The sequence below is a fragment of the Fusarium keratoplasticum genome, chromosome 5 (genome assembly GCF_025433545.1).
Source record: "Fusarium keratoplasticum isolate Fu6.1 chromosome 5, whole genome shotgun sequence".
In the NCBI taxonomy this organism is placed as follows: domain Eukaryota; kingdom Fungi; phylum Ascomycota; class Sordariomycetes; order Hypocreales; family Nectriaceae; genus Fusarium; species Fusarium keratoplasticum.
In genome coordinates this window covers 3,481,271-3,495,094 of record NC_070533.1, presented here as the reverse complement: position 1 = coordinate 3,495,094, position 13,824 = coordinate 3,481,271, and the positions used below count along the sequence as shown (strand labels likewise).

The 13,824-nt window shown below is 51.7% G+C and overlaps 3 protein-coding genes across 3 annotated transcripts; 2 read left to right on the top strand and 1 right to left on the bottom strand.

Annotated features, from left to right (window-relative positions):
* Positions 1–3,642: 3,642 nt before the first annotated feature.
* Positions 3,643–4,994, bottom strand: NCS57_00773700 (uncharacterized protein; the record flags this gene model as incomplete). The annotated part of the gene is made up of 4 exons (XM_053057580.1): positions 3,643–4,118; positions 4,187–4,251; positions 4,301–4,788; positions 4,845–4,994. 4 exons carry the CDS (start codon positions 4,992–4,994, stop codon positions 3,643–3,645), a joined length of 1,179 nt encoding a protein of 392 aa, XP_052913775.1.
* Positions 4,995–6,990: 1,996 nt separating this feature from the next.
* NCS57_00773600 (C2H2-type domain-containing protein) lies at positions 6,991–10,074 on the top strand (the record flags this gene model as incomplete). Its single annotated transcript, XM_053057579.1, has 2 exons — positions 6,991–7,114; positions 7,172–10,074. 2 exons carry the CDS (start codon positions 6,991–6,993, stop codon positions 10,072–10,074), a joined length of 3,027 nt encoding a protein of 1,008 aa, XP_052913774.1.
* Positions 10,075–11,015: 941 nt separating this feature from the next.
* NCS57_00773500 (uncharacterized protein) lies at positions 11,016–13,775 on the top strand (the record flags this gene model as incomplete). Its single annotated transcript, XM_053057578.1, has 10 exons — positions 11,016–11,092; positions 11,164–11,286; positions 11,338–11,423; positions 11,471–11,665; positions 11,717–12,279; positions 12,326–12,450; positions 12,499–12,647; positions 12,697–12,875; positions 12,922–13,102; positions 13,150–13,775. 10 exons carry the CDS (start codon positions 11,016–11,018, stop codon positions 13,773–13,775), a joined length of 2,304 nt encoding a protein of 767 aa, XP_052913773.1.
* Positions 13,776–13,824: the final 49 nt, after the last annotated feature.

The window sequence follows — 13,824 nt, the reverse complement described above, 5'->3', positions numbered from 1 at the left end:
TCTTGTTTTTGAGGCATGTGTTGGCGTATTGTGCATCACCACTCACACTTGTTTGCTAGATGGATGAATATACCCCCCTCCAACAGCGTCAATTACGTAGTGTCATGGCCCCCGGGCTTGGATGAATCCATAGGCGTGTTCCTCCTGGTGCCACCTGCAGGAGTCTAGTCCTGGCGGGCTAGGTGCAAGGTGCGTGATCATTCTCAGCCCATCTGACAAAGGGGGTGTAAGAATTCATACCTCGACGTGGCCAATCAAGGCACAAAGATGCTAAATGCCTCGAGTAGGACCTGTGGAGGTAACCGCCGGCTAATGAGGCCTTCCTTCGGTCCTGGTTGAACTTCAACCGGTCCTTTCAGGAGTGCTGCAAGCCCATGTTCACCTGGCTCCTTGGCGCCGCTCCCTTGCGGCAAATGAATTTGGTGAGCCGTGACCACTCTCACAAAGATTCAACTCAGTTCTCTTGCTCTGTAAGAAGTGTTACGCTCTGGATGGCTGAGAGTTTCCAAACCGTTGACGGGACAGCTGAATACGGGATCGCAGTCGCCCACTTGCGGATACGTACGGCAGAGGTAATCACTGCTGTGGATTGTAATGCCCTTTATTTAGGGCATCCTGGCGAAACATCTCACACAATAAGAGATTTGGTATGAAAACAATGAATGAAGGTAATGGTGAGGCCCGTGGCTGGTGATATTGAACCAGTCCGCTCAACCTTGAGGACTCGGGAGGATACAGTTCAGGAAGCTGAAGACGATATCCACTGCTTTAGATTGCTCTCTTTATAAGTTTTTCCTGTCCTTTAGACGAGAGTAGTCAGTCTTACATTCAAAGGGTCAAACTCCACCAACGCAACATCATTCCTCGTCGGCCTCCCCGAACATGATGGCTGTGAATTGCAAGTGACCACTTTCGATCAAGCAATCAAGATTGAATATCAAGAAGATAAGTTGCCCCGTTCTGCTGATGGCGATGGCATCTTCAGCCTTGGGACTCAGCCTCTCTTGGGATGTGCAGATCCGAACGTCGATCATCTCGTACGTTTTCCTAGAAGGGAAGCTGGTCAGATGACACAGAAAGGGGAACTCAAAGGTGGCAAATTCTAGTTAGGCATTCTTCTCTTTTAGTGGACTTTGGAACGAGTGGCAAAGGGGTTGAGAGTTTCTAGAAGGAAATGGTGGCAAAACGTAGGTCGATCTCTTGGTCAAAAAGGCTTCATTTCACTTGACCCTCTTCACACAGAACAATTAAAAGGGAATTGCACGTAGTAATTTTATACGAAGCTTTTAAGGGACAGACCATGATTTAGGAAAATAACAAACTCGATGCTTGCGTAGTGCACTGTGCTTGCCTTAATTTGAACGGCTTGAGGGAACCCCAAATCAAAGCAAGCCTCGGTTCCATCTCACGAAATCTAGAAACGTAGTGGCATTTCCTTCATTACGCCGCAGTTAACCTCGAACTACTTATGAAAGATGAAAACAACTCTTGCCACTCGCAGGCATGAACATGGCGTAGAAACGACAAATGAAACCAAGATTGCAAGGCTCAGGCGAGACTCGGACTTGGCGAGTAGTGGCTGTGTTGTCAGGTTAGGCAACTTTCCCTTCCACAGAGATAGAAATACCATTGATTTAATTAACTCTGAACACCGTAAATGGTAGTTGGAGCGATAGGAGGTGTGAACTACGGGATATCATTTGTTGAGGCAGTGCCTTAGATCTGAGTAAGCTTCACAACTCTGACCCCGACAAGAGCATTGAGAGGCAATCCAATTACCAAGAGTAGAAAAATTAACCGCAGAATTGTACTCGTGATGTCTTTTTATGTGAACATCCTTTAATCAGTCGGTGAGCGTGTCGACAAACAGAATGCCAACATAAGAGTCCGAAACTCATCGGTAGTCGTAGGGCTTACTCCCGCGGTCAGCTGTAATAAGCGTCTGACAGTCTGTAAGGCTTGGTTCTTACTAGCCAGGCACCTCGAAAGGGGGGCATTCCAGAAATATCTGCCTTGTCTCGCGTGGTGTTTGGCCGAGAGTCGTCCAACATCAGCACAATGTTACAGCTTGACAGGGTTTGCTGCTGTTTCAGAGGAATTGCATGTGGTCTTGCCCGAGTTTTCAAAAGAAGCAATACTATCTATACTTCTGTTCATGTAACTGATGTGTGAAGGAGTAATCACAGGCACATTGCTTATCCACATACAAGGCAGGAGTTGCCTTGGCTTGGCTGCATTTGAACTCACACCTCTCTTCATGGGCTCCCATCTAGTTTTCTCCTTTGACGTTCCGCTGTTAGCATCACTGCACTGTATAGTAATCTGATTACAAAATAACTCCAACACCTCACCGCAATTAACCGCAAAGTGCAACCCATGATCCCATTATGAGCATCCAGTGTGACGTGGTCCCGTCCAGGACAATGCCCGAAAGACATCGGAACCTGTTTTTTTTTCAACTACCCCCTCCCCATCTTTCTTTTGATGCCATCTCCACAATGTGACGAGCTGCATGCCTAGCTGAGGTCCCATGCGGGGTGACATGGACAGAGTTTGAAAATCAAGGTCAAGCTTTTCTAGTTGCCGGCCCTCGCATCCTAGATGGTCGAGGTGACGCAGCTGTACGAGTCGGACGAGGTTGACAAGTGACAGCTTCCTTATTCAGAATATGAATACCTTGGGATACCATGATCGACGTCTTGTTTCTAAGTATATCGTTCCTTGTGATTACCCATCGAGATGGACACTCTCATTAGGTTGTCCCGTAACATTCAATGGTGGGCCAGCAAGGCTGACTTGGCCGAGTAAACATTCCAGAGGAAACGTTGGAGTGGAAAAAAGCAATGCGTAGGACCGTCAGCGTGGACAAATACGAACGGGATTTGAGTCAATTCCAAGAATACGGTCGGTTTCTCGAAGGCATCGCGTCAATCAATGTCTCGTCTCGCCCAGTGAAAGGCGGAAGGAAGCGCAGACGCGGGAGGATCATCAATTGTGCAGATAAGCTTGTCGGCTTGGCAGAGCCTGCCACTAACTGTATATGGTCTTATGCGCCGCCCCCATGCCCCTTTTACTGCTAGGGACGAACGCCTGCTACGTTGTATCGTGCGACCTGAGAGGCTCAGTCTTGGAACCCGGGGAGAGAATCGGGCCCGGGAGATTGGCGAGTGGGCGAATGAATATCTTGATACATCTCACTCCCCTCCTCTTCAGCCTCGCTCTTCGGCTCTTTTCCAACACGAGTATTCAGCCTGACAAGAGGTTGTCCCTTCTCTCGCGTACCGAACGACACGGGCCAATCAAGGCTGGCTTGACGACCTGTTGTGCCGCGTGTCCCCCATGTGAGCTTACCGCCGGTAGAGACAGAGGGCGGATGGGACTGCGACATGTGCAATTGTTGGTCCACCGTGCCCTGCATCCTGCAGCCGACTAGGCCTTAAACAAGAGCTTGAATGCATCAATCTGGGACCTCCCGGGTCCCCGAGGCCTTGACGTCACAGGCACCATTTGTGTGTTGACCCGGCACGACACACGACACCTCTGTTGAGGGGTCCTTGGCTGAGGAGGATAAAATGGCGGCGATGGCCTCTCTCTCTGTGATGTTGTGAACAAGCAGAAACAAGATTCATTCATTAGTTATACTTAGATTCGATCCTCCTGGACCTGAAAAGTCGTCACCTTGACGATACGCTGTGGATCACCACTCAACCCTTTGTTGTGTTGCTGCCCCATCCCCGTCAACTCCTCCTCGCTCTCGTTCTCCACACTCGTCCTCGTCCCCCAGACAGACTTTTCCTGCCCCGGCCTGTCGAAATGGCTCCTCCCAGCGTAAGCTGCCTCGCCGTCTCGCCCGTGGCGATCCAGATCGTCCTCCCGTGTGAATGTGGTGAGGCTAAAAAGGCTGCGATGCCTATTCCCGCTGCCGTCAGCGCCCTTTGACTTGAACCCCCCTGATGCAATGGGCTGATCCGTGTCCTGCAAGACAGACGGACCCGATGTCGATATGCCAAGCTTGTGGCCGAGTAATCGAAGCAAAGGTCGCAAAGTAGCAAGGCTGCCGGCAGTGACGGCGAGGCCTTGTTCGGTGGTGGACCAGATGGCGATGTCGAGGGTTGCCCCTGGGAGGTGTTAGCAGAGAGGTTTGCTTGGAGTTGTGATGGTGCAATGGAGTTTGGGAGATACTTACAGAGAAAGTCTGGGCTTTTAAAATCTTTGACAAATGCGAAACGGACTACCACGGCTGAACTCGCCCTATACAATGTGAGTTGTTTATCCTGTGCTGGAATAAGGGGGTACCTACACGCAGGCCATAGCCATGATAGGAATGAGAGCAATCTTGGTCTTCTTGCCCATGTTGAGCTTCCATACGAGAAACATTGGTAGGATGGCGCATGTAAAGTCGGAAATGACACTACAAGCGCTGTATAGGTAGGTGAGGCCGATGATGACCTCGACGTTGATGCATGTGCCCTTCTGGTCCTTGTTCCAGAAGAAGGAGATGGGCTGGCACTGAAAGAGGGTGACAAAGAAGAAGACGACGCCGGTACAGACGGTGATCATCATGACGCCGTAGATGATCCAGACGTCCATCTTTCGGACAGTGATTCGGAGGAGGAAGTAGCCGATGGATATTTTGGAGGCGATCATGCTGGTGCAGTACCATAGGTAGCACCACCACCAGTATTTCATTGCTTGCTTGATATCTTCGGGTTCCAGGTCTTTGTGGTGACGGCCGGTGCCATAGTGAACTCCGATGAGGGCGCAGATGACGAAAAGGAGGAATGAGCACTGTCGATTGTCCGGGTCAACGGTTGATCATACGGCACAGGCGGGACGGGACTCACGAGAGCGGTACACATGCACCAGTCGTCAAAGCCAAAGTTCTTGACGAGGCGCACACGGACAAAGCATCGTAATAATGTCGATATAACTGCAGCAGTCGCAAGCGTGTAGCACACTGCCTGAAGCTCAGGACCCCGGTTCTCGACGGCCATGGCTGATGCAAGACCCAACAAGCAGCAGGGGGATCATATGCACTCAATATGGGAATAAGGGAAACGAGTACAAAGGATTGAATGAAGAAGCGGAAAGGATTCAGAGCCCGGTAGGCTCGGGCCGGGGAAACTGGAGCGTCGCAGATATATCTACTCCAGAAGCTGGGGGGCCAAGACAAGCCCCCCCTTGAATGATTAACTGATTTGACCCAAGGCTTTGGCTCTTGGGTCCGTCCGGCCCTTGTGCGGCGATTCAGATGGTCACCGAATCCACCGCATCGATGAACTCCTCCGATCTGCACTTTTTGGGCATCAAGAGGCGACAGACTATTTTGCAGAATTGGCACGTCCCGGGACTGGCCTCGGTTGGGCATACAACCCCGAAGCCAAGCCCCTGCCGTCGCGTGGTGGCAGTATGGGCACCCCCTGACATTAGCCCCGAACTCAATGGTTCCTCGGGATGCGACTCTGAAAGGAGCCCTGTTGTGGACGGGCTTACAGTGGCGCAGGCACAGACAGGCACGCAACACGTGTGTGGAACCCGCTTGGAAGACGCCGCGACGGGTCGCGATGCTGTTCTGGGAAGTTTCTCCTTGTGACGGTCGGAGATTTCTCCACCACCCTTGGCCCCTTTCCTGAGTCAACAAAAAACTTGAATCTTCTCGAACAACTTTAAGCAAACAAGTTGACGCCTTTGTCTCTGCTCGGCCGGGAAGGAAATCAGGATACACAATGGCATGGCATCATGCGGGGATAGGACAGGCGACGCCCGCAGCTGGACTAGACAATTTAGCAGGTTCGGCAGTTGAAGCAAAAGGGTCTTGTCTCACAATCATCTGACGGACTTGGTCAAGAGTGGACCTGCGCACTGACAGCTCGTCTACAGTAGATCGCCCTAAGTCCTCCAAGCGAGCGAGGATCACCTCCTGGGAGAGTGACTGACCCTTGCAGGACATGACTAGAGACAGCATCGCCTACAATGCTTGACTCTTTTGCGTTGGATAGCATCGCATTGTTTGTGGGGAGAAGTCGATCATTGCTCGTTGCCCCTGTTGGATCGGAGCTCAAGGCCCGAGAAATTCCCGATGTAATAGATTGTGAATTTATCCAGAGATAGGATCGTCAGCCTCACTGTGAGACGGAAGAAGCCGTTCTCCGTTCCTGTGCTACCGTACTATGGTAGTAAGCACGTGGTTGCGGATAGTGCACTTTTGCCAAGGACGAGAGCGCGTGGTGGCCTGATTGGACAATTAGGGTCTGAATTGACGAATTGAAACACGGACAAGGTATGTTTTACAAGCGTCGCGGAGTTTGGCTCGCATTCTTGAGATTCTCCGCTACAAGGTCAGGTCGTGGCTTACCTGCGTGCAAGCGAGTGTGGGTTTTGTTACCAGAAGGGAGATTGTTCCGTGGGCGTCGAAGAATTTGAGCCACACTCTCTCTTGGCGAGACAGACTATAACAGACACAGGAACTCGTGTGTAAAAACAACATGATGTGAGGCAGCCACCGCATCTGTATACCTGATTGAGACCGGTTAACGACATGGCTCTTTTAACCAACGCCGCCACTTATAGGCGCAATTAAGCCCACCAACAGACGTCTCTTGAAATGAGCGCCAAGGGATTCGGGAGAATGACTTGTCAAATTGCTGTCGGCACGAACGGCAAAAGTAAATCACCTACCCTACACCTCGGCGCCATCCCCGCATTCGGCCACTAAAATTGGAGAAGGCGGGGGAATTCGCGGGGATGACAGGCCACAACCGAAAGTGAGCAGAGAGTGGTCAGCTGACCGAGGTTGGCTGCCCCCATAATCTTCAATCTGTCTTGAGATTGGATAGAGCCAACCCCCCGCTTTCAACGACGTCTCGACGACCTCGCTCGCATACAGAACGCGCAGACGCTGCTCGCCTCAGCCCTACAGAGGCTTCAGGGACTCACTCGACCGTCGCAGCGCGTCGGGCCCTGGCCGCCGACCCAAGGTCACGCGCCACCATGGCCTCATCACCCCCGCGTCATAAACGCCGCAAGGCCTCGTGCAAGGAGTTCCAGTGCAACCACGAAGGCTGCGGGAGGACCTACTCGCGAGCGGAGCATCTTCAGAGGCATCAGCTTAACCGTCAGTCATGGTTCTGCCCCGGTGAGGTGCGGTGGACCCCGTGCTGACACGTCTTAGATTCACCCAAGGAGATCTACTACTGCGACTACCCGGGTTGCTCATTCACCTTTGTCAGGAAGGATCTCTACGCGCGCCACAAGCTGAGGCATGAGCGCCAGGTGCAGCAGTATGGGAATGGTCGGTTATCTCAACGGCCGCAGAGGGAGTTTTCAAAGGCGCCGAGGGAACGCGCTGAGAGGTACTCATTTAGTGAAGATGGATCTGCCTGGAGCGACACTCAAGACGAGGCGAGGGAAACGCCAGCAAATGAAAAGCAGCCTGCCAGGAACAGACACTCACTGGACGCAGGTGGCGTCGATCCAAGCTCGCAAAAGGCTGGTGTAGGAGGTTCGGCACAGCCGGAGTCGGCTCAGCAGAACGAGGCAGGCGAGGCCGCTGGTTACTTTGGGGACCAACGACAACTTCAGAGCCGCGAATCTTCACCGGAAAAACAATCCATGGGCACAGTTCCGTTTAGGATGGACCAGATGCCAGGCGCCGACATGTCAATGCCCATGGCGAGTCCTGGGTTACCAGGCCGGCCTGAGCGCATGAGGAACCAGTCCTATGTTATGGCAAATGGAATGCCGACGTCGAGCACCGAGCAACTTATCGAAGAGCAGCCTTTTGGATTATCGCCATCCAGCACCGACGAATTTACCTCTTGGCTGTTCAACGGCCAGGGGTTGGCTTCGAATTACAACTTTGTACCTGGTGGCAACCTCGGGATGGCGGGATACTCAAACAACTTTGGTCAACTATGCCCGGATTACTCGCAGCCGGGAATGATGGGAGGATCCTATGTCGAACCCATGAATGGCCTCTGGTTCCAGTCAGAGCCTATGCCTATGGCCACGCCGATTGTGGATATTTCGCAGATTGGAAAGACTGGGCTTTCGGAGCATAAGCGACAGTCTCTGCTTCAGTACATGATGCAGAGATTCAACGAGATCGGTTCACAGGGTAATAGATCGGCCGCAGACATCAAGAACGAGATTTTTGGCAGCGACAGCGACGCTGACTCCCATGTCCTCAGCCATCTCAATGTTCAACGATACATCAACTCGTACTGGGAAAACTTTCACGACCAGTTGCCTATCCTGCATCATCCAACGTTCATACCGGAGACGGCCCACGATTTCCTCTTATTGGCCGTGCTGATCATGGGAGCGTCCATGCTTGAGAAGAAGGCTGCCTTGCCAGAGAACGCGGACAAAATTTCAAAGTTCACCACCTTTGTCTCGTGGAATCTCCGCTGGCAGGTCTTTATGCACGCCGACTCTCATCCACCGGCCAAGCTCTGGGTTATTCAAACACTTCTCATCCTCGAGGTGTATGAAAAGATGAACGCAACCCGGGTTCTTCATGAACGTGCTCACATTTACTTCCCCACGACGCTGTCCCTCATGCGTAGAGGAAGCGCCCTGACCGGCAAGCAGTCCTCCTACACCTCTCGAGTCCAAACTCCCATGGGCAGTCCAAAGCTTGGCCAGCCTAGGCTATTCCCTGGGCCTGATCGAAGAGGATTTGATTCCTCACCTGAAAAGTGGTGGGATCATTGGATTGCTCAAGAAGCCACTCGACGAGCAGCCTTTGCTGCGTTTATCATCGACGCCACCCACGCCGCCTTGTTTGGGCATACACCCACTTTGGTGATCCACGAGATCAAACTTCCACTCCCCTGCGACAACACTCTTTGGTCTTCCGACTCACCGTCCGAGATTGGCTGTGTCGAATCGAGCTTACACGCTAACGGCGTAACACCAATAACCTTCCTCGATGGGCTTCAAAAGACTCTCAACGGCCAGAAAGTGCGGACGAGTTCCTTTGGCAGGATGGCTCTTCTTGCTGCATTGCTTTCTGTCACATGGCAGATGCATCAGCGAGACCTCGATCGGGGTACTCTCGGTACTGACACAATCCCGGGTGTTCAAGAACGATGGCGGCCAAAGTTGTTGCGAGCATTTGATTGGTGGAAAAAGGACTACGACGATGGTGTTGCTCATGTTCGGCATGCGGCCTTTGACTGGCAGAGACTGGGGCTGAGCAGCCGAGGTGGAAGTGATGATGGTGATGCAATGGAAACTCTGGGGACTGTTCTCTACCACCTGGGCCACATTACCGTTTACATCAGCATGCCGGAGCTGTGTATCTTTGCCGGTGTTACGCAGATCCTTGGCCGTACTGTTTCGTCTGTCGACTGGAGGAGGACAGAGGCCAAGATCAAGGAATGGGTGGCCTCCCCTGGAGCCATTGGTGGCGTGTACCATGCCCTGCAGCTGATCAGGCTCATCCTGCTCCAGGAAGAGACCCCCAGGCGAAGCACTATGGGTGAATCAGGTGGAATGTCCTCCGTTTTCACCCCATCCCCTTATCCCAAGTACGATGCTGCACAGGACAACCTGCTCATTCGTGCCTGGGCTCTATATTACGCGTCCCTGGTGCTATGGGCTTACGGATACGTGCAGGACGGAAATATCGAGCCGTTCCCCGACAACCTGCACTATCCATCCAGCACTCTGGCTGTACCGCAGATGGCCGCGGAGCCAAGCATGCAGTCATCGTCGAACCAAGGAACGACGCAAGCTAGTAACCCCAGTGCCGACACGCCTCAAGGATCTCACTCTGAGCAACCATCCATGTCGATGAGTCCTGACTACGAGGCGCTGAAGCGTGATCGCCACGAGGACCTGCGGACCTATCTACAGATCATGATCCCGCCGACGATTGATTCGATCAAGGCCTTCCACCTGCACCAGAACCAAGCCGGTGTGGTCGGCAACCGGAACAAGATCATTGGGCTCCTGAGCGTCGTCGACGATGCCTTGTCCAACACAAAGTGGGAGCTTTTAACCGAGGCGAGACACAGGTTGAAGATGGCAGCGTCTATGATGCAACAGCCTAGAGAACCGAGGATGTAAAAAAGGGTATGAAGTAATTTCGGTGAAAAAATAGCCTTTGTAGTTATGCGATGGACCATCTGATACCTTTTGAGAGATGTATAACAATAGGCAGCGGGCGGGTTGGCTTATTCTTTCTTGTTTTATAGCGAAGGACGATTGCAGTATCAGTGATCACTGATTAGATGTATTTATTTCGATCAAGTACATAGGAAAAAAATGGGTTTCTGTCTTTCTGACATGGTAATTGCTGACCTTGTCTTGTTTGTGAGCACGTCACATCGGTTTCTCGGTATTGGCTCCGACATCTCGGTGTAGTCCTCCGATGTCGCAATCAACCCTTTTTCGTCTTTGTGAGCTGGTAGAACCAGTAGAATTTCACTCTGTCACGCAATTCATCATTAGACTAATAATTGCTTTCTAAGCACCACGTTTACAGTTGCACAGGAAAGAAAACGTGATTATCATCTGTTTTGTACTCTGTCCGCAAAGCTGTCGTTGTCGAGTCTCACGGCAGTTGACGGCATAAGCGTGGCTTGCTTCGGCTAACGACAACTCCTGCACATACATCGGCTTCGAGGCCGGTATTCAACTGGAAGAAAATAGTCAAACCAGCCTTGAAATGAATCACAAGATAAGATCGCCACCATGTGGATCATTAGATAGAGTTTGTAGGTCTCGAACCGGGTTCTATCCCGACTTCAAAGAAGGAAATCTCCAGGTCTGGAGATGGTGTATCTCTAGCGGCACGTGATCGGCGTGAAAAAATGGAGAAGGGCTGGCGACGTCGGAACTTGTCCCGAGGGCGCAACAACCCATCATCACTCGAAATCCCCGCGTCCCCTTCGGAGCATCTGCCCATCAGTTCCTCACCTTCGGCGAAGCATTCCAGAAGGGTTTGATCTAGGTCGTCTCCTCTCTTATCGGTCTCTTTTTGTTGTTCTCTCCCCTCTCTAGGTCAAATGCCTGCAGTCTCCGAAGACATGGCTCGGAGGCGTCCGGCTTCCAACAGCAAAGATGCCCGAAAGGCACCATTGGCGTACGAGAGCCCGCTTCTCCACATTTTTTCATGCAGTTCGTTGAGTAGAGGCTAACGAAACATGTTTACAGATGCCTCACTTGCCGCAAGAAGAAGGTTCGGTGTTCAGGGACGACGCCTTGTCAGTACTGCACCAAGAGAGGGCTGGACTGTAGGGTTCCTGAGCATGGGCACAAGCGCATGTACATGGCCAAGTATGAAGTGTTGTGTTGTTTCTGTTCATCTTTACTAATCGGGGTTGACAGTCGTATTGAGGAACTTGAGAGCAAGTTGGCCAGATATGAAAAGGAGGGTAATACGATACCAACCGGACTACCTGCAAGCATAGCACGTATGTTGTCATTTAGCCGCTCATTGAGAACCCTCTAACAACTGTAGAAACCCCGGCTCCAGTCCACAATGGACTCAATGGAGAAACAAATGGGCACTCGCAGACGTCTCACTCCTCCCCACACGCAGATCTGCACAGAACGTCAAGGTCTCCGAGCTTCATTCGCCCGTCCAGCTTCTCAGCGCCTTTAACTCAACCTAGCTACCCGGCTAAAGAGGCCACTCACACATCCCCAGCTTCAAGTGAGTCAACTTGTCCACAGCATGATGACCAAATCGCTTATTCCAGAACAGCCATTCTTGCTGGCTCCTCTCTGAGTTCAAGCCACACATTTGGTTCCAGAGTACAGGACCTACTTGGGTCATCTCGTCCCGAGTATGAGCAAATCACAAACAAGCCCTGGGTGAGCCCAGAGGCAAACCAACTTCATGAAGTAGCTAGGAATAGTGCCCCGTGGCGAACTTCAAATACCGAGTTTCCAAAGTTGCCGTCAAGGCAAGAGGCCGAACGGCTACTGGAAAAGGCCTTATTCTACATCGGCCAGTCACAGCATCACATCGACGCCCGCGAGTTCTCGGACCGCCTGTGGGTATTTTACGAGAACAAAGACGATCCCGCGCAGCGTGAGTCGCCGTGGGTTCTGGAGATGATTCTGATGATCGCCATCGGAACACTATTTGACGCGAATCCCGAGGGCAATGATGAGTTTTCAGGGGTTCAGCTGTTTGAATATGCGCACAAGAACGTGCCGACGCTGACAGAGATGCGTGCCTTTGGAAAGCTCGGGGTTGAGATATTTGCGCTCTTTGCGATTTATCTTGTCAATATGAACCGCAAGGAAGAGGCTTATCTCTATGTGAGTACCCTGGTTCATTCTTGTCTACAGAACTGACCCGTCCTAGATCAGCACTGCTATGCGACTAGCTATTGCGCAAAAGTATCACAGAGTCTGTGGCACTAGGCACTTGATGCAGTCAGAGAAGGTCCATCTGAATCGTCTCTGGTGGACTATTTACATGCACGAGAGGTATGGATTTTAATGCAAGTGACGAATCATGGCTAACTAATGATTCAGGCGCTTGGCTGCAGCAACAGGAAACCCTCCCAGCATAGCTGATGAAGCCATCAACATCTCACTACCAAGCGATTCCCCCGGATTCCCCCCTGCTGGACCTATGTGCACCAACATTCGGATTGCTAGAGCCACAGGGCGTATCCTGGCTGGTAAATAACTCCCTTCCCAATGTATCAAGCTGTATCTAACATTGCTCAGTACTCTACAACCCAGAGGACGAATCCGAGAATACCTTCATCCCTCATGTTCAAGAGATCGTCAAGTCTCTATACGAGATATCACAAGAGATTCCTTCAGACTCGGTTACCGACGTCTACAACCTGGGCCGCGACCAGTGTCTGAGGACAACTGCCTCGCTTCATCTGATGCTCTTCCAGGTATGTAGAACCGAATGGCTAAAAAGCTACTTGCTAACAGTTTCAGGCAACAATTCTCACAATCCGACCAATCATGCTTCATGCCGCAAAGCTCATTCTGAGTGGCCAGGGGCCAACCGGCGAGCAACTACAAGCTTCGCCACTTGGAAGGTTATCAAGGACGTGTGTAGAAGCTGCCCGGCGGCAACTGAAAGTCGTTGGTACACTAAGGAAGCGAAACATGATCGGTGAGTGTTTCAAACCTTTTATAAGGCTAATGTGCTGACAAGTCTAGCAATCTTTGGTTTTTACGACTTTGAGGCCTCGTTCTCTGCTGCCTTCATCATGATTCTGGCCGCTATCCTGGACTCTGTTTGCGACGAGAGCTCAAAGATCAACCCGAAGCCGGGATTGACCGAGGCATTGGGCGAGTTACAGTACCTTGCCGACCATGGCAACACGTATGCTCGTGAGAGACTGCAGGAAGTGAAGAAGCTATGGAAGGTGATGGCTCAAAAGATTGAGTCACTACAAGTGGTCAACGTCTCTCCTCAGGCACACACAGGCGATGTCAACGGCGATGCTCACCACGGCACTCAGACAAATGGTATCGGTGTCAACGGCACAGAACTCGTCAACATGGGCAGCACCGGTGTTGACCTAGTTCCCGGGCAGGGACAGACATCTCCAGAGGACTTTATGCTCCTCGACACTGATCTCTGGGACAACTTCAACAACCTCTGGGTTCCCATGCCCGACGGCGCGGGAGACAACCAGCAGCAAGACATGATGATGGCGGACATTCCGCCAGACGACTTTTACAAGTACTGCTACTCGATGTATAATAATCCGGACTGGGACCTCACGGGAGAGGATGTTGGGGACTTTGCTGAGCTTGGGAGGCATATTCAGGACTCTTGAGGATTTTTTTTTTTTGGGAATAAAAGTTTGGGCGAAAAGGCTATATCTT